Source organism: Rhinoraja longicauda, unplaced genomic scaffold (assembly GCF_053455715.1).
Source record: "Rhinoraja longicauda isolate Sanriku21f unplaced genomic scaffold, sRhiLon1.1 Scf000452, whole genome shotgun sequence".
Classification (NCBI taxonomy): Eukaryota; Metazoa; Chordata; class Chondrichthyes; order Rajiformes; family Arhynchobatidae; genus Rhinoraja; species Rhinoraja longicauda.
The window spans coordinates 51,779-71,142 of NW_027601669.1; the positions used below are offsets into that span (position 1 = coordinate 51,779).

The 19,364-nt window shown below is 46.0% G+C and overlaps 1 protein-coding gene across 1 annotated transcript; it reads left to right on the plus strand.

Annotated features, from left to right (window-relative positions):
* The first annotated feature begins 3,567 nt into the window (after positions 1 to 3,567).
* LOC144590992 (E3 ubiquitin-protein ligase TRIM17-like) lies at positions 3,568 to 17,242 on the plus strand. Its single transcript, XM_078395341.1, has 5 exons — positions 3,568 to 3,777; positions 9,775 to 9,894; positions 9,985 to 10,080; positions 10,958 to 11,174; positions 17,199 to 17,242. Exons 1-5 carry the CDS (start codon positions 3,568 to 3,570, stop codon positions 17,240 to 17,242), a joined length of 687 nt encoding a protein of 228 aa, XP_078251467.1.
* The last annotated feature ends 2,122 nt before the right edge of the window (positions 17,243 to 19,364 follow it).

Consider the following 19,364-nt stretch of genomic DNA (forward strand, 5'->3'; position numbering starts at 1 on the left):
ATCCTCTTACACATTTGCACCTGGTATATTGAGATTTTGTGCCGAATCTCTCCCTGTAACGAAAGTCCACCAACACAAGCAACATCCCAATTAATCTGTATAAGAAAATAACTGCAGATGCTGGTACAAATCGATTTATTCACAAAATGCTGGAGTAACTCAGCAGGTCAGGCAGCATCTCGGGACAGAATGAATGGGTGACGTTTCGGGTCGAGACCCTTCTTCAGTCTGAAGAAGGGTCTCGACCCGAAATGCTGCCTGACCTGCAGAGTTACTGCAGCATTTTGTGAATAAATCCCAATGAATCTCCTCTGTTCCCCCTACAGCACAAACCCATCCTTTCTTGAATGTGTCGACCTGCACACAATGCACCAGGTGAGGCTGGCCGGTATTTTGTAAAGTTGCATCGTTATGTACCAACTCTGATATTTTACACCCCCATAAAGAGTGTGCCTTCCGAACTTTCAGGGAACTATGGACTCAGAGCCCCGAGGCTATTCTGTTTATCAACATTTCTCAGTGTCCAGCCACTTCTGGCATATATGACCTCAAGTCAAGTCAAGTTTATTTGTCACATACACATACAAGATGTGCAGTGAAATGAAAGGTCACCCACAGTCCAGCAATAGAGCAATAAAAATAAGCAATAACACACACACAATCACAAACCAACACAAAAAACAAAAAAAAAGAAACATCCATCACAGTGAGTCTCCTCCAGTCACCTCCTCACTGTGATGGAAGGCCAGAATGTATTTTCTCTTCCCCTGCCGTCTTCTCCCGCGGTCAGGCTGTTGAAGTTGCCACGTTCCAGGCCGCGCCGGACGGTGAATGGTCCGCAGCGGGCCGACCCAAGCCCCGCGATCCAGGCGGGCGAAGACGCTGCCGGAGCTCCTGATGTCGGCCCCCGCCCAGGGGGCTGCGAGCTTCCGATATCCACGCGGCCGAAGCCTCCGGGGCCTCCGAAGGCGAGTCGCAGCCGCTCTCGCAGCGCCACCACAGCCTCCGAAGGCAGCCAGCTCCGCAGATGGTAAGTACAGTCCGGTCCGCGGGCTCTGCGAACCAGAGCCCAGGTGGTCCCAGCTGGAGGCCGCCAGCTCCAGATGTTTGGCCGATGGTAGGGCGCAGCGGGAACGGAGACACCACCCAGATAAAAAGGTCGCGTCTCCGTTCGGAAGAGACAATTTTCAAGTCAAGTCAAGTTTATTTGTCACATACACACATACACGCGCACCCCCCCCCCCCCCCACACACGCACACATAGTCCACAACCACAAAAAAAACACTACATCACATCTAAACACTACAATCAAGACAGAAAAACAACAAAAAACACAAAAGACAGACGGACTGCAGGTAAGCCACAGCTGTTAGGGTTATCTGTATAACTCGTGATCGTATAAACGTATATAATGTCACCCCTCAGCTTCCCGCTGTGCAAGAAAAAAAATACCCAGCCTCTTGTTTTGTCTCAGCCCCCTCCACACCGCTAAAATAATTGTCCATTTTTATTGCACAATCCCGTTTCGTGACACCCTTCTTAACAAAGAGGCGCACCATAAATCGACACAGGACTTTACACGTTGCCTCGCTAATGTCTTGTACAATTGTATCAAATCCTGTATGTCATTCTAAACCTGGCTGTCTCTCTCTGTCTAAGCCTGCCTGTCTGCGTCCCAACTTTTGTGGAACTAGAATATTCGCTCCCAGATCGAGTGCGTACAACAACAACCCGCATACATTTACACTGCGTCCTCGCATCCCTTTTGGGAGACCCCAAATTTCTTTACAGGCGTAAATCTCTTGGAAGTGCAGCCACGAATAGCAACTGAAATGCAGGTATTTATAAAATTCACAAAATGCTGGAGTAACTCAGCGGGTCAGGCTGCATCTCAGGAGAGAAGTAATGGGTGACGTTTCGGGTCGAGATCCTTCTTCAGACTGATGTCAGGTGGGCGGGACAAAGGAAGGATATAGGTGGAGACAGGAAAACAGTAGGTAAACAGGGAAGGGGGAGGGGAGGAGAGGGACAGAGGAACTATGAAAAGTTGGAGAAGTCAATGGAAAAGGCACCAACTGAAATGCAGGAGTCAATCTGCAGGCAAGAACATTCACAAACAGAGTTTAAAAGCAAGCTATACCGTCCAAAGTGATTTGGGTTTATTTCAATTGCAGTATTAGAAGCACCAAGCACACAATTCGAACAAACACAATCTTTCTATTCGGTTCTTGTGAATGTTACTACTGGTCGTGCGAATTATCCAAAATCAACAAAGGGGATTAAATATATCTGTTGCATCAATCTCATAATGTATAATTTTGTCATGTTTAGGGGGTCTTTACCCTCAAAGAGGATCCGCTCTTAGCTCCCACAAATGTTTCTTGATCAATTTAATTCTACCAGAAGTTATCTTCTCGCTCCTGCATTGAGGGTCTCTCCACTATTCCATTTCATGCATGTGCCGTATCTGCACACTCGTGTGTCTCCGTGAATTCAGGATATTAAACAACGATGAACCAAGCATTATAAATTATTACGTTGTAGTGTGTCCAGACGAGTGGTATTATCCAAATACTTTATTGGTATAAAACCCGTAACAAACGCAACAGACTTCTTTCTGGACGAACACTAACTTCACTCACTAATCTAATCTCTAATCTAACGTTTGGCGCCAAGCATTTAAATACCCCGCGCTTCCTCACCCCGTGACCGTAACCCAATCCGAGGGTTCTATTACCTGGCCAATCCCTATGTCCCTACATGACCCCCCCCCCCCCCCCCCCCCCAGAACCCTCGAAACCATACCTCACGGGCGGCCGAACCTCCCGCCCAGAACGTGTACGGATAGGGGAAACCGATACCCCCAGCGTGACAGGAGGCGGGGTGGACGCCGCCGCTGGAGGCGATGGGGGGTCCACTGGAGCGGAGGGTGCAGGTGACGGGGGGCACTTGATGAACAACGGCAGCCCGGGACCAACCATAGGCGGCGGAGGCCCAAGAGGTGGTAAACTGGGCGCCGCTGACGGGACCAGTCGAGCAGCCAGAGGCCGGCCCCGGCGCGGCGGCTGAGCCACCGACACGGGGAGGTCCTCGTCTTCCTCCACCTTTTTAAGATGGAACTGTGATTCTGCCTGCACAAACCACAGGTGCGGCTGATGGGCCCAGAACGGCGGTAGATGGATTTCGCCCGCGCTCGCTCCCGCCTGCGACATGCTGCTGCTTTCTTCCTACGTTCGAGGTCACCAATGTAGTGAGTCCAGACGAGTGGTATTATCCAAATACTTTATTGGTATAAAACCCGTAACAAACGCAACAGACTTCTTTCTGGACGAACACTAACTTCACTCACTAATCTAATCTAACGTTTGGCGCCAAGCATTTAAATACCCCGCGCTTCTTCACCCCGTGACCGTAACCCAATCCGAGGGTTCTATTACCTGGCCAATCCCTATGTCCCTACAACGTTAAACAAATCTCATGCTTGTAGAACTTCAAAATAGCAGAATATGTTCTAAAAATATGCAGCACTCCAAGAAGGTCAGTATAAATTTCACGCAACCTCATGCATGTCAGTAAGTTCAGTTCACCGCAGTGCCGCTTTCAACCACCAGATGGTGACGCCGAGCTGTCAAAATGTTTGCGCGGCGCAGGTCCCCCATCTGCTAGTAAACACAGGTACTGCGGATGCGGCCGATATATTAACCCGTTACCCGCGGGGAAAGTGGATCTGGGGCTGCGAGAATGAACAGATTCCGATGCTGGAGGCCGGCATTGACGTGGGAGCAGTGGCGGCGACTGAAACACAGTCCAGCATGACGAGAGAAATGAAAAGGAGAGACCGCAAGATCTACCTGGCTGAATAACTTGAGTAATACATTGTGCTATTATTTGCATTGTTTTTCATTAGCTTCGTGAGTTAATACAATGCTGTTCTTAATAAACACAACTTATCCTTCTTATTAAGGAATTAATCTAAGTAGGTGATCATTTTCTCAGGATGTAGCTGGCGCGGCACGAACAGCATTTATTGCACATCACTAATTGCCCTCTGAGTAGATCGCTCGGACATTTCCAAGGACATTTGATCTTCAACCACTTTGACCGAGTTGGATCTTTAACAAAATAAGAGTGTTGCGCTCATTGTTTTTCAGACACTTTATTTTTTTCAAGTATTCGAGGCGATGAACTGTATTTAAGGTGCGGAAAAATAATTTACATTGTGTCCCTGGATTGTGCCACTGGATTCCTCGTTCGATAATTAAACCTCCAGTTGATGCCTCGAGTTCTTGTTTCTTGATCCTCCAAAATATTCCAAATGGAATTTAAACTGGGGGTGGCGGAGTATGGACTTAAGCAAGAATGGCTTCTTGGAGACGAAGAGCTGCCATAAATTTAGTTGCCTAATATGTAATTTGGTGGCCTAATATGCAAACCGCCGGGGATTCAAAAAAATTACAATAGAAGTCTCGGATACAATAATTACCTTGGCTCCGATCTGGTTGCCACATTGGCCGGCTTGTATGTGCACGATCTCCCGCATGGTAAATGTATTAATTTGAGTTTAGGGAAGGAACGAAAGTAAGAAAAAGAGAAAGAAAGACGGAAGGCGGACTGTCCCGCTGGTTTGCAGAGTGACCGCGCCGCTCTCAGCAGTTCACCAGTTCCCGTGGGATTGCGGCCCTTCAATTAATAACCATGTCGAAAACCTGGATTATTCCCGTCACGATCTCACACACCTTTATAAGATAACCCCTCATCCCGCAGGAGTCCCCTGAGGTCATCTCCCTCCTAAACAGATATGCCATTTTGGATACTGTTGGGGGAGATGGCTCATCAGGGGAAGGCAGCAGCAGCCAAGTTCATGGCACAGTGGGTGGCTCTGCGGCAAAAGAGGTGAGGAAAAAGAGTGGAAGGGCTATAGTGATAGGGGATTCAATTGTAAGGGGAATAGATAGGCGTTTCTGCGGCCGCAAACGAGACTCCAGGATGGTATGTTGCCTCCCTGGTGCAAGGGTCAGGGATATCTCTGAGCGGCTGCAGGACGTTCTGAAGGGGGAGGGTGAGCAGCCAGTTGTCGTGGTGCACGTTGGCACCAACGATTTAGGTAAAAAACGGGATGAGGTCCTACAAGGTGAATTTAGAGAGCTAGGAGATAAACTAAAAAGTAGGACCTCAAAGGTAATAATCTCTGGATTACTACCAGTGCCACGTGCTAGTCAGAGTAGGAATAGGAGGATATTTCAGATGAATACGTGGCTTGAAAAATGGTGCAAGGGGGAGGGATTCAAATTTTTAGGACATTGGAACCAGTTCTGGGGGAGGTGGGACCAGTACAAACAGGACGGTCTGCACCTGAGCTGGAATGGAACCAATGTCCTAGGGGGAGTGTTTGCTAGTGCTGTCGGGGAGGATTTAAACTAATGTGGCAGGGGGATGGGAGCAGGAGCAGAGAGAAAGAGGGGTGTAAAATGAGGGTAGAAGCAACAGGTAGCAAGGTGAAAAGTAAAAGTGGTAAGCAGACAAATCCAGGGCAAAAATCAAAAAGGGCCACTTTTCAACATAATTGTATAAGGGGTAAGAGAGTTGTAAAAACAAGCCTGAAGGCTTTGTGTCTCAATGCAAGGAGTATACGTAATAAGGTGGATGAATTAAATGTGGAGATAGTTATTAATGATTATGATATAGTTGGGATTACGGAGACATGGCTCCAGGGTGACCAAGGCTGGGAGCTCAACATCCAGGGATATTCTATATTCAGGCGGGATAGAGAGAAAGGAAAAGGAGGTGGGGTAGCGTTACTGGTTAGAGAGGAGATTAAAGCAGTGGAAAGGAAGGACATTAGCTTGGAGGAAGTGGAATCGATATGGGTAGAGCTACGAAACACTAAGGGGCAGAAAACGCTAGTGGGAGTTGTGTACAGGCCACCTAACAGCAGTAGTGAGGTTGGGGATGGCATCAAGCAGGAAATTAGAAATGCATGCACTAAAGATGCAGCAGTTATAATGGGTGACTTCAATCTACATATAGATTGGGTGAACAAAACTGGCAGGGGTGCTGAGGAAGAGGATTTCTTGGAATGTTTGAGAGATGGTTTTCTAAACCAACATGTCGAGGAACCAACGAGAGAACAGGCCATTCTAGACTGGGTATTGAGTAATGAGGAAGGGTTAGTTAGCAGTCTTGTTGTGCGAGGCCCCTTGGGCAAGAGTGATCATAATATGGTAGAGTTCTTCATTAGGATGGAGAGTGACAAAGTCGATACAGAAACAAGTGTTCTGAACTTAAAGAAAGGTAACTTTGAGGGTATGAGGCGTGAATTGTCCAAGATAGACTGGCGATTGATGTTGAAAGGGTTGACGGTGGACATGCAATGGAAGGCATTTAAAGGTCGCATGGATGAACTACAACAAGTGTTCATCCCAGTTTGGCAAAAGAACAAACCAGGAAAGGTAGTGCATCCGTGGCTAACAAGGGAAATCAAGGATAGTATTAAAACAAAAGATGAAGCATACAGATTAGCCAGAAAAAGTAGCATACCAGAGGACTGGGAGAAATTCAGAGTCCAGCAGAGGAGGACAAAGGCCTTAATAAGGAAAGGGAGAATAGATTATGAGGGAAAACTGGCAAGGAACATAAAAACAGACTGCAAAGGCTTTTATAGATATGTCAAGACAAAAAGATTAGTTAAGGTAAATGTAGGTCCCTTGCAGTCGGAAACAGGTGAATTGATCATAGGGAACAAGGAGATGGCAGACCAATTGAACAAATACTTTGGTTCTGTTTTCACTAAGGAAGACATAAACCGTCTGCCGGAAATAGCGGGGGACCGGTGGTCTAATGAGATGGAGGAACTGAGGGAAATCCAGGTTAGTCGGGAAGTGGTGTTAGGTAAATTAAATGGATTAAAGGCAGATAAATCCCCAGGGCCATATAGGCTGCATCCCAGAGTGCTTAAGGAAGTAGCCTCAGAAATAGTGGATGCATTAGTGATAATTTTTCAAAACTCTTTAGATTCTGGAGTAGTTCCTGAGGACTGGAGGGTAGCTAATGTAACCCCACTTTTTAAAAAGGGAGGGAGAGAGAAAACGGGGAATTATAGACCAGTTAGCCTAACATCGGTAGTTGGGAAAATGCTAGTGTCAGTTATTAAAGATGTGATAGCATCATATTTGGAAAGTGGTGAAATCATCGGACAAAGTCAGCATGGATTTACCAAAGGCAAATCATGTCTGACGAATCTTATAGAATTTTTCGAGGATGTAACTAGTAGAGTGGATAAGGGAGAACCAGTCGATGTGTTATATCCGGACTTTCAGAAGGCCTTCGACAAGGTCCCACATAGGAGATTGGTGTACAAACTTAAAGCACACGGTATTGAGGGTTCAGTTTTGAGGTGGATAGAAAATTGGTTGGCGGACAGGAAGCAAAGTGTAGGAATAAACGGGTCCTTTTCGGAATGGCAGGCAGTGACTAGTGGGGTACCGCAAGGCTCAGTGCTGGGACCCCAGTTATTAATGATTTGGACGAGGGAATTGAATGCAACATCTCTAAGTTTGCGGATGACACGAAGCTGGGTGGCAGTGTTAGCTGCGAGGAGGATGCTAGGAGGCTGCAGAGTGACTTGGATAGATTAGGCGAGTGGGCAAATGCATGGCAGATGCAATATAATGTGGATAAATGTGAGGTTATCCACTTTGGCGGCAAGAACAGCAAAGCAGAGTATTACCTGAATGGTGACCGATTGGGAGAAGGGGAGATGCAACGTGACCTGGGTGTCATGGTGCACCAGTCATTGAAAGCAAGCATGCAGGTGCAGCAGGCAGTGAAGAAAGCGAATGGTATGTTGGCATTCATAGCAAGAGGATTTGAGTTTAGGAGCAGGGAGTTTCTGCTGCAGTTGTACAGGGCCTTGGTGAGACCGCACCTGGAGTATTGTGTGCAGTTTTGGTCTCCTAACCTGAGGAAAGACGTTCTTGCCTTAGAGGGAGTACAGAGAAGGTTCACCAGATTAATCCCTGGGATGGCGGGACTTGCATATGAGGAAAGACTGGATAGACTGGGCTTGTACTCGCTGGAATTTAGAAGACCGAGGGGGGATCTTATAGAAACATATAAAATTCTTAAGGGGTTGGAGAGGCTAGATGCGGGAAGATTGTTCCCGATGTTGGGGGAATCCAGAACCAGGGGTCAGAGCTTAAGGATAAGGGGGAAGTCTTTTAGGACCGAGATGAGAAAACATTTCTTCACACAGAGTCTGTGGAATTCTCTGCCACAGAAGGTAGTTGAGGCCAGTTCATTGGCTATATTTAAGAGGGAGTTAGATGTGGCCCTTTTTGCTAAAGGGATCAGGGGGTATGGAGAGAAGGCAGGTACAGGCTACTGAGCTGGATGATCAGCCATGATCATATTGAATGGCGGTGCAGGCTCGAAGGGCCGAATGGCCTACTCCTGCACCTATTTTCTATGTTTCTATGTTTCTATCCTCCTGCGCTCCAAGGAATAAGGTCCTAGTCTGCCCAATCTCTCCCTACAGTGAGACCCTCAAGCCCTGGCAACGTCCTCATAAGTATCTCTACACCCTTTCCAATGTATCCACATTCTCCATACAGCAGAGTGAACAAAACTGAACACATTGGTCCACACTGGCCATCCTTATAACAGTATAACAGTATAACAGAGCTTTATTTGTCATTCGGTACCAAGGTACCGAACGAAACTACATAGCAGTCACACAAAAAAGAACACAAGACACATAACCCCAACACAAACGTCCATCACAGTGACTCCAAACACCCCCTCACTGTGATGGAGGCAACAAAACTTCCACTCTCTTCCCCACGCCCACGGACAGACAGCTCGTCCCCGACCGACCCGCACAGTCCCCGCAAGGGGATGGAAGTCCCCGCGGCCGAGTCGCACCGGGCGATGAAACGTCTCGCGGCCGAGCCGGGCGATGAAAGGCCCCGCGACCGAGCCTTGCGCAGCTAAGTTGCGCACGGTTTCTCCAAATATAGACGGACCTGAAGACTGGAGCGTGAGAGACGAGTGTACTGATGTGGATGACAATGTGTTTACGTCCATCCTGATCCCGGGCTGTAAACGGAGATGCGGGCGGCGGGTTCCACTGCCCAACAGGTGCAACGCCTCCTCAGTTACACCTCCTTAGCGCTAGTCCCTGCCCCTTTCTGTCCCGCCTTACACAATCCCAGGGCAATCTCTCCGCTTTCGTCTATATTCAGGCCGGTTTAATGTCTAAGTGACCTCTCCCTCGAGTGATTAGTTGGAAGTGGCCAGGACACCTTCACACTGAACCCTTGCAGCCAAATAAGGTCATTGCCGGAGACGGCAGCGCGCGCAGTGGAAAACACTGAACCAGGAAGAGGCGGAGTTGTCTCGACCCGAAACGTCAACCATTCCTTCTCTCCCGAGATGCTGCCTGACCTGCTGAGTTACTCCAGCATTTTGTGAATAGAGGCGGAGTTAAAATGGCTTCGAAAGATCCGGTCGAGAGTTTAACCGAGGAGGCAGTTTGTCCCATCTGCCTGGATTTCTTCACCGATCCGGTGGCACTGGAGTGTGGCCACTACTTCTGCCGCTCCTGTATCACACAGAGTTGGGACCGGGAGGGGAGAAACTCCTGCCCGGAATGTAGAGAGGTGTTTACAGACCGCACCCTCAGGGTGAGTCGGGCCTTGGCGAGACTGGCTGAGAAAGCTCGAAAACTGAGCCTGAATCGGACAAAGGGAAGTAAACTTCACTGCGTGAATCATCAGGAAGAACTGAAGCTGTTTTGTGAAACTGACAAGAAGCTGATCTGTGTGGTTTGTGCAGCTGCGCGGGAACACAAGTCTCACAGCTTCATGCTGATAGAAGAAGCTGTTGAAATCTACAAGGTAAAACCAAATCGTTTTTCATCACATCATTGTGTAATCTATTCTTTATTATCTGACATTTTTATTCTCTGATCTGAAACCCAACCCTAGGATCAGGTGAAATCCTCTTTCGAATCTCTCACAGAAAATAAATCAGAGATCGAGTACATGGAACAGCGACAGGAAGAGAGCATTTCTGGAGTTCAGGTGAGGCTTTGTCTTATTGATTTAAGGTTTTTGTGTAGATTTAATCCCCGTGTTGCGTGTAATAAGTGGGCACTTGTAGAGAGCTCAGTGGTCGAGGGCCCGAGCTATTGGCAGAGGTTGGACAGGCAAGGACTTTACTAATTGGAGCGCAGGAGTCTGAATAATGATCTATTGCACGTGTATAATATCATGAAACGAAATGTTCGGGTGAATACTCAGTCCTTTACCCTGAGTAGGGCGTCGAGAGTGCGAGGGCATGGGTTTAAGGTGAGAGGGAACAGAGTTAATACGAACATTAAGGGCAACTTTGGTAGTGGGTATATGGAACGAGCTGCCAGAGGTAGTTGAGTCAGGTACCAAAACAACAGTTTAAATGTCTTTGAACAAATTCCTGGAGAGAAAAGTTTTAGAACTATCTGGGCCAAATGTGGACTTGTGGAAATAGTGCAGATGGGACGTCTTGGTCGGTATCTAACACCCCTTGCTGTATGACTATGTGAAATCTGTCATTCTAAGTGGTGCTGCTGTCTGCTAGTCCTGGTGACCTGGTTCTGTCCAGTGAGGGTTAATGGACACATGAAATAGAACAGGTTGCAAGGAACTGTACTGGGGAAATGGGAATGATGTGCTCGTACATTACTTTCACCAACTATTTCAGACTTATTAAGATGAGCTCTTGAATTGCCAACGTAATGAAAGCTATGGATTAAATAAATTAGATGTAAATGGGATTAGTGTAGATACGTACAGAGCCCAGCATGAACATGTTGGTCTGCACTGCAGGACTCGACATTGACTAGCCAAATGTCACCTTCAATGTCATGCGGAAACACAGCAGAGTGACACAATATATTGATTTTAAATTTTCATCTGACAGGAAGAGTCACACAAACTTCAGTCACAGATCACATCCCAGTTTGCTGAACTGCACCAGATTCTCGCTGAGAAAGAGCAGCGCTTACTGGGGGAGATCCGGGAGGAAGAGAAGAAGATTGTACAAACAATGGAGAAAAATCTTCAAAAGATTCAAGAGAATTTAAAGTCTATTCAGGAGGAACTCTCAAAGCTACAGGAACAGATAGATCACAAGGACGGTGTGATATTTCTGAAGGTGAGGGGTTACACTACAGTTTGGCGAAGTGAAAGTGCACAGGCACAATAGACAATAGACAATAGACAATAGACAATAGGTGCAGGAGTAGGCCATTCAGCCCTTCGAGCCAGCACCGCCATTCAATGCGATCATGGCTGATCACTCTCAATCAGTACCCCGTTCCTGCCTTCTCCCCATACCCCCTCACTCCGCTATCCTTAAGAGCTCTATCCAGCTCCCTCTTGAAAGCATCCAACGAACTGGCCTCCACTGCCTTCTGAGGCATAGAATTCCACACCTTCACCACCCTCTGACTGAAAAAGTTCTTCCTCATCTCGGTTCTAAATGGCCTACCCCTTATTCTTAAACTGTGGCCCCTTGTTCTGGACTCCCCCAACATTGGGAACATGTTCGTCTAAGTCATTAATGTATATCTTAAATAGCTAGGGTCCCAGCACCGAACCTTGCGGTACCCCACTGGTCACTGCCTGCCATTCCGAAAGGGACCCATTTATCCCCACTCTTTGCTTTCTGTCTGTCAACCAATTTTCTATCCATGTCAGTACCCTACCCCCAATACCATGTGCCCTAATTTTGCCCACTAATCTCCTATGTGGGACCTTGTCGGAGGCTTTCTGAAAGTCGAGGTACACCACATCCACTGACTCTCCCTTGTGAATTTTCCTAGTTACATCCTCAAAAAATTCCAGTAGATTTGTCAAGCATGATTTCCCCTTCGTAAATCCATGCTGACTCGGAATGATCCCGTTACTGCTATCCAAATGCTCAGCAATTTCGTCTTTTATAATTGACTCCAGCATCTTCCCCACCACTGATGTCAGACTAACTGGTCTATAATTACCCGTTTTCTCTCTCCCTCCTTTCTTAAAAAGTGGGATAACATTTGCTATCCTCCAATCCACAGGAACTGATCCTGAATCTATAGAACATTGAAAAATGATCTCCAATGCTTCCACTATTTCTAGAGCCACCTCCTTAAGTACCCTGGGATGCAGACCATCAGGCCCTGGGGATTTATCAGCCTTCAGTCCCATCAGTCTACCCAAAACCATTTCCTGCCTAATGTCGATTTCCTTCAGTTCCTCCATCACCCTAGGTTCTCCGGCCCCTAGAACATTTGGGAGATTGTGTGTATCTTCCTCAGTGAAGTCAGATCCAAAGTAACGGGTTAACTCGTCTGCCATTTCTTTGTTCCCCATAATAAATTCCCCTGCTTCTGTCTTCATGGGACCCACATTTGCCTTGACTATTTTTTTCCTCTTCACGTACCTAAAAAAACTTTTGCTATCCTCCTTTATATTATTGGCTAGTTTACCCTCGTACCTCATCTTTTCTCCCCGTATTGCCTTTTTAGTTAACTTTTGTTGCTCTTTAAAAGAGTCCCAATCCTCTGTCTTCCCACTCTTCTTTGCTATGTTATACTTCCTCTCCTTAATTTTTATGCTGTCCCTGACTTCCCTTGTCAGCCACAGGTGTCTCTTACTCCCCTTAGAGTCTTTCCACCTCTTTGGAATAAATTGATCCTGCAACCTCTGCATTATTCCCAGGAATACCTGCCATTGCTGTTCTACCGTCTTCCCTGCTAGGGCCTCCTTCCAGTCAATTTTGGCCAGCTCCTGCCTCATGCCTCTGTAATCCCCTTTGCTATACTGTAATACCGACACTTCCGATTTTCCCTTCTGCCTTTCCATTTGCAGAGTAAAACTTATCATGTTGTGATCACTGCCTCCTAATGGCTCTTTTACCTCTAGTCCCCTTATCAGATCAGGATCATTACACAACACTAAATCCAGAATTGCCTTCTCCCTGGTAGGCTCCAGTACAAGCTGTTCTAAGAATCCATCTCGAAGGCACTCTACAAACTCTCTTTCCTGGGGTCCATTTCCAACCTGATTTTCCCAGTCTACCTGCATGTTGAAATCTCCCATAACCACCGTAGTATTACATTTTTTTTTTTTTTTTTTTTTTTTTTTTTTTTTTTTAAATAAAATTTTATTGGGGATAGGTACATAACCTGTTTACATCTTTACAGTCATACATTTTTGAATTGATAATATTGTCAATTATTATTATATACCTTTTACCCCTTTTTTTTAATTTATTTTATATAAACTAAATAAAGCTAACGAAGTAGATGAAGTGAAGAAAGAAAAGAGAGAGAAGAAAACTAAAAACAAAAACCAATTTAAAAGAAAAAATAACTAAAAACAAAAAAAATAAATAAAAATAAGGAAAAAATTAGTTAAAGAAGAATGGAAAAATTTATTAAAATAACAAAAACTTCATTCGAGATATATTCGTACATTCCAAAGTATAGCATTTCATTCATTCTTTAGTCCGAGTGCTAGTCAGGTTCCTGTGCTGAACTATTCTGACCCTTTAAGTAATCAATAAAAGGAGACCATGTTTCAATGAATAATTCCTGTTTGTCCAACAGGGAAAATCTGATTCTTTCCACGTTTAAGGTCTCCGTCATTTCTATAATCCACATTTTAATTGTGGGGGCCGTAGGGCCTTTCCAAAATTTTAGAATTAATTTTTTTCCTGTTATTAAACTATAATCAATAAAGTTTTTTTGTGTTGTTCTGAATGTTTTATTTAATTCTAATTCTAATATTCCGAGTATAATTAATTTTGGATCTGGGTCCAATTGTGTGCTGGTTATTTTAGATATTATACTAAAAATATTTACCCAAAATTTTTTAATTTTTATACAGTTTGCAAACATATGAGATAATGTAGCTTCTAAATGTTGACATTTATCACATTTAGGTGAAATATGTTGGAAAATTTTATGTAGTTTTGTTTTGGAATAATGTAACCTATGTAATACTTTAAATTGTATTAGAGAATGTCTGGCGTTTAGTGAACACTGATCTATATGTTGCAAACTTTCTTCCCAAGTATCTTTCGTTATTACTTGATTTAATTCTTTTTCCCATTTTTGTCTATATAAATCCGTAGAAGGCATGTCACTGTCTAATAAAATATTATATATATAAGATATTAATTTTTCTGTATTAGGATGTTTGTTCCAACATTCGTCAAGAATTTCTGAATTTCTAATTTGAAAATTTTGGGAGTTCGACTTTACGTAATCTCTAAGTTGAAGATATCTGAAATAATCATTTCCACGAAGACCATAAATCTGTTGCAACTCCTGAAATGTCAGAAAGGTGCCTTCCTTATAAAGTTGTCCCATATTTTTAATTCCATAATTCTTCCACTGTGTAAAACCCCGGTCTAACCATGAAGGCTTAAACAAAGGATTATTCACAATTGGAAGAAAAAGCGATAAATTATCTAGTTTTAATGTCTTTTTTAATTGTTTCCAAATTCGTATAGCACTAAATATTATAGGGTTTTCCCTATAAATTTTTTTGTTTAATTTAGACGTGGCAAATAATATCGAACCAATATCAAAAGGCAAACAATCTTCCTTTTCCATTTTTAACCAGTCTGGTTGAAGATCTATTTCTTCCAACCAGAAATTCATATTTTTAATATTAACTGCCCAGAAATAAAACAAAAAATTGGGTAAAGCCAGGCCTCCATTTATTTTTGATTTACACAAGTGTCTTTTATTTATCCTATGATTCTTATAATCCCAGATGAAATCATTAACAATAGAGTCCAATTTTTTAAAAAAGTTTTTTGTCAAATATATCGGAATTGTCTGAAAAAGGTATAATATTTGCGGTAAAAAAATCATTTTTATGCCAATTTTATCTCCTGATTCAACTTGCACCCTATGTCGAGGCTACTGTTTGGGGGCCTATAGATAACTCCCATTAGGGTCTTTTTACCCTTACAATTTCTCATTTCTATCCATACTGATTCAACATCTCCTGATTCTATGTCACCCCTTGCAAGGGAATGAATATCATTCCTTACCATCAGAGCAACCCCACCCCCTCTGCCCACCTGTCTGTCTTTTCTATACGTTGTGTACCCCTGAATATTCAGTTCCCAGCCCTGGTCCTCTTGTAGCCATGTCTCCGTGATCCCTACAACATCATACTTGCCCATGACTAACTGAGCCTCAAGCTCATCCACTTTATTTTTTATACTACGCGCATTTAAGTACAACACTTTAACTTCTGTATTTACCTCCCCTCTCACATCGTTCACAATTGGCCCTGCCCTTAATTTCTTTTCCCCTCCAGAACTTCTGTTCCCATTCTTCCGAGAGTCTTTTGCAATATCTCCTGTATTCCCTTTTACCTCATCTTCATATTCACAATTTGTTAACCCCTCCCCCCCACTACTTAGTTTAAAGCCACAGGTGTCACACTAGCAAACCTGCCTGCCAGAATGTTTGTCCCCCTGCTGTTAAGATGCAACCCGTCCCTTTTGTACAAGTCACCCCTAGCCCAGAAGAGATCCCAGTGGTCCAGAAATCTAAATCCCTGCTCTCTGCACCAGTCCCTCAGCCATAAATTCATACCCTCTATCTCTCTGTTCCTGGCCTCACCAGCACGAGGTACCGGTAGCAGTCCAGAGATAACCACCTTCGACGTCCTACTTCTCAGTGTTTTTCCCAACTCTCTAAACTCCCGCTGTAGCACCTCCTTCCTCTTCCGCCCGACGTCATTCGTGCCCACGTGCACAACGACTTCAGGTTGATCGCCTTCCCTCACTAGGATTTTCTGAAGCCGGTCAGTGATGTGTTGAACCCTGGCACCAGGGAGGCAACAGACCATCCTCAAGTCCCTCCTGCTGCCACAGAATCTTCTGTCCGTCCCTCGGACTATGGAGTCACCGACCACTACGGCTCTTCCAGACTTCGGTCTCCCCTGTCGAGTATCCTTGCCAACAGGTCCGCCACTCGGACTGGAAACGTCTTCTGCCCCGACAGTTCCCAAGAGGGTATACCTATTTGCAATAGGCACAGCCACTGGGGTCTCCTGTAGTCCACGTCCACTCCTCCCTGAAACAGTCTCCCACCTTCGCTCGACCTGGACCCTGGGCGTGACAGCCTCACAATAGGTCCAGTCGAGGAAACTCTCGCATTCCCGGATGGCCCTGAGGTCATCCAACTGCCTCTCCAACTCCACCACACGTCCCTTCAGGAGCTGCACCTGGACACAGTTCTTGCAGGTGTAGCTCCCAGAAGCTCCAGCGACGTCCCTGTCTTCCCACATCCTGCAGGAAACACACTGCACCAACTTTTCCGCCATCACCTTGTGTCTATAACCAGCTCTGGCTTAAAACAATTGTATCCTCCTCACCTCAGCCTCCTCGCCGAAAACTCACAGCCAAAGACTCGCACTTTTCTCACTGGGCACTTCCCTCACTGGGCTGCACCTGAACAGGTCTGCACCCTTTTGCAAGTCTTGCTTATATCACCAATTAAATTGCCTGATTGTCCAATTTACCTGACTTCTCACTTAATGGTGGGTTACATTTTCTGCAATGAATGCCACATTTACCAGTAATTCAGAACTGGGTCAATGTTCCGTCTGTTCCAACTACTCCCCACATCCGACAACAATGCCCCAAATTCCAGGAATCCTCATGTATTCATCCCACTTCAACCTAAATTTATCTGCAATATTGTCTTCAGGCCGTCCTGTGAGTTCCACGTTCTCTTTACTGCATTTCTTATGGAATTTATCAAAAGGTCATCTTACATTTCAGCTTTGATTTTTGTTCCACCCACAAGTAGTTATAATATTTCCATCCCCCACCCATTTAAATCCGACGCTGATCCTAAAATATTCCATCCCATTTTCTCTGACATCTTCGCCAGGTAAAATCCCACGACCTGCTCGGTCTTACTCGTGAGTTGCATGATCGTGCCTATTTTCATCAACATTCCTAATGCTTTGCCCCGTGTTCGAAGTCTTTACCATAATATCCACTTTCTGTCTGTGGCAGGGGCAAAGAGTTGGGAAATGGGAATTATCAGTGGTTTTTTTTGTAGCAATTTGGCGAAATACCCGCTGTCAGGATCATGACGATCCATCTCAGTCTATTGACATTTGTGTTTTATTTATTTCAGGAGGTAGCTGGTCGCAAGACGAGGTAGGACATGCTTTTGACTGAAACAACGTATATTTTAAAAGAACGGCTCAAATGCTCAGTTTATAACCAGCTGCTAAATATTTGCAGGTTTAGTGATGAAGCCAAACCAATGTTGGTGGTAGATGAGGCGTTGCCGATTGAAACATTTGATCACACCTTTTTCTACAACATGGCATTGAGAGAAACATGTGATCTGATCAAGCGAGGTAAAACTGATACCTCTTAACAACTCTTTGTGTGAAGAAAACTGTGTTTATCAGAATTGATATCCCTGCATGAAAATAATGTTTCGATGATCCAGCCTTCCCTTTCTGGACCAGCCTTACATGCAGAACATTGTCAAGTCCCTCAGTTCATATATTGGTTCACAATGAGATCAGAGTGTTCTTGGTTGCACAGACGCATCAAATCCACCCTCCAATAAATAAAGCAAGTAACCAGTAGCAGATTGCCTTGCCGGCCAGTCCACTCCCGTTCAGTGTGATCACGGCAACTCCACCCCACATCTCTACCTCCTCTTTAACCACCTCCAATTACCCCTCACACCAGTCTCCTCATCTTCCAATCTGCCTCTCCCTCGCCATCTACCGGCAAGATATTTGAATACCCGCCTTATTTCTCCATCCCCACCCGCAATCTCTTGTTCATCCTCACTTTCCGCATTCGTCCTCCCCTTCCGCATGCACCACCCCCTCCCGTTCCCGATAACCCGCGGGATTTCCCCTCTCCAGTTCGGTTAAAAACGCCGGCAAAGGTGTCTGTTGTCCACCCGATGTGGTTGTGGGTGAAACCCCGGGCAGGGTTTCAGTTGTCCGCCCGTCTGTGCCTGAGGCCGAGCGGCCTCTCCCCCGGTCCCGGGGCCGCGCTGCCCGAGTCTCCCCCCGACCCCCGGGGACTCTCTGATTCTCTGTTCTCCCCCCAGTCTCCGTCACCCTGGATGTGGAAGCAGCGCATCCGCGGCTCGAGGTGTCTGAGGATCGGAAGAGAATGAGATGGACCCGGATCTGGAGGAGTCCCCTTGACACCGGGAAGAGGTTTACAGACAGTCCGTGTGTGCTGGGATCGGAGGGATTCACATCGGGGAGAAATTACTGGGAGGTGGAGGTGGCGGGGAGTGGGGGTTGGAGTCTGGGAGTCGCCGCAGAGTCTGTGGAGAGGAAGAGACCGGTCACACTGTCCCCGGAGACTGGAGTCTGGAGCATCTGGCGGTGGGATGACGTGTTTGATGCACTCCCCTCCCCTCCATCCCGTCTCCCCGCCCGTCCCATCCCCGGGAGGGTGGGAGTTTATCTCAGTTACGAGTCCGGGACAGTTTCATTTTATGACGCGGCCACCAAGTCCCATCTCCACACCTTCACTGGGAATAAATTCACGGAGAAACTTTATCCTTTCTTCTGGACTTGGGAGGAAGACCACTGGCTGAGAATCTGCTCCGGTTCCGCTCCGGGTGTGTAAAAGGGTCGGGTCCCGGGACCGGCGTCAGGAGCGGGGCTCAGGGGCTGTGGGGCAGAAACCCGGTGGACAACAGGTCGGCGCTGAACGGCTCCCATTTAATCCCAAAATTGCGCGTCGTTGAACCCCAGTGAGCGCGGAATTAAAACCAGGGGGAATGTAAATGTGGGAAGAGTGTAATAAACAGCAAGTGGAATCAGAGCTGTCGATCCATTAATTTCAACTCGTTAACCGCGTCCGGCAACGGAACAGAAATTACTTTTGTGAAAATATAAAGATTGAAACAATCGCCCTTCCCGCGGGTTCAGCAGCGGCCGCGGGCGGCGGGTCCTGAGCTCCGTCTTCTTAACGTGTTTACATTGAGTTTGCAGCTTTTCCACTTTCAACAACAGGTACATTTTGCTTGGAATGGATGATTCAATGAATGGGTGCGTTAGAAATTCCAGGTCCCAGGTGAAAACTTGCGGGAATCAGGCTCCGCCTTCCTGTCTGTAGGAGAAGTGGACCATTGCTTATTTCACTCACAGCCAGACTGCACCCTCGCCTCTCTCTCTCTCTCGCACCTCATTAACACCTCTCTCTCTCCCCCCTCTCTCTCCCCCCCTCTCCCTCACTCCCTCTTCCCCTACCTCTAACCCCCTCTCCCTCTCCCTCTCTTTTTCTCTCTCTCCCCTTCTCTCTCCCCTTCTCT

What these genes read in the sequence shown, in the direction of transcription:
- LOC144590992 (XM_078395341.1), top strand. Translation starts at nt 3,568, where the DNA reads ATGTCAGTAAGTTCAGTTCACCGCAGTGCCGCTTTCAACCACCAGATG. An exon ending in TGCTGGAGGCCGGCATTGAC is followed by an intron (nt 3,778 to 9,774) that starts GTGGGAGCAGTG and finishes GTGAATCATCAG; the next exon opens with GAAGAACTGAAGCTGTTTTG. An exon ending in ACAGATAGATCACAAGGACG is followed by an intron (nt 11,175 to 17,198) that starts GTGTGATATTTC and finishes TATTTATTTCAG; the next exon opens with GAGGTAGCTGGTCGCAAGAC.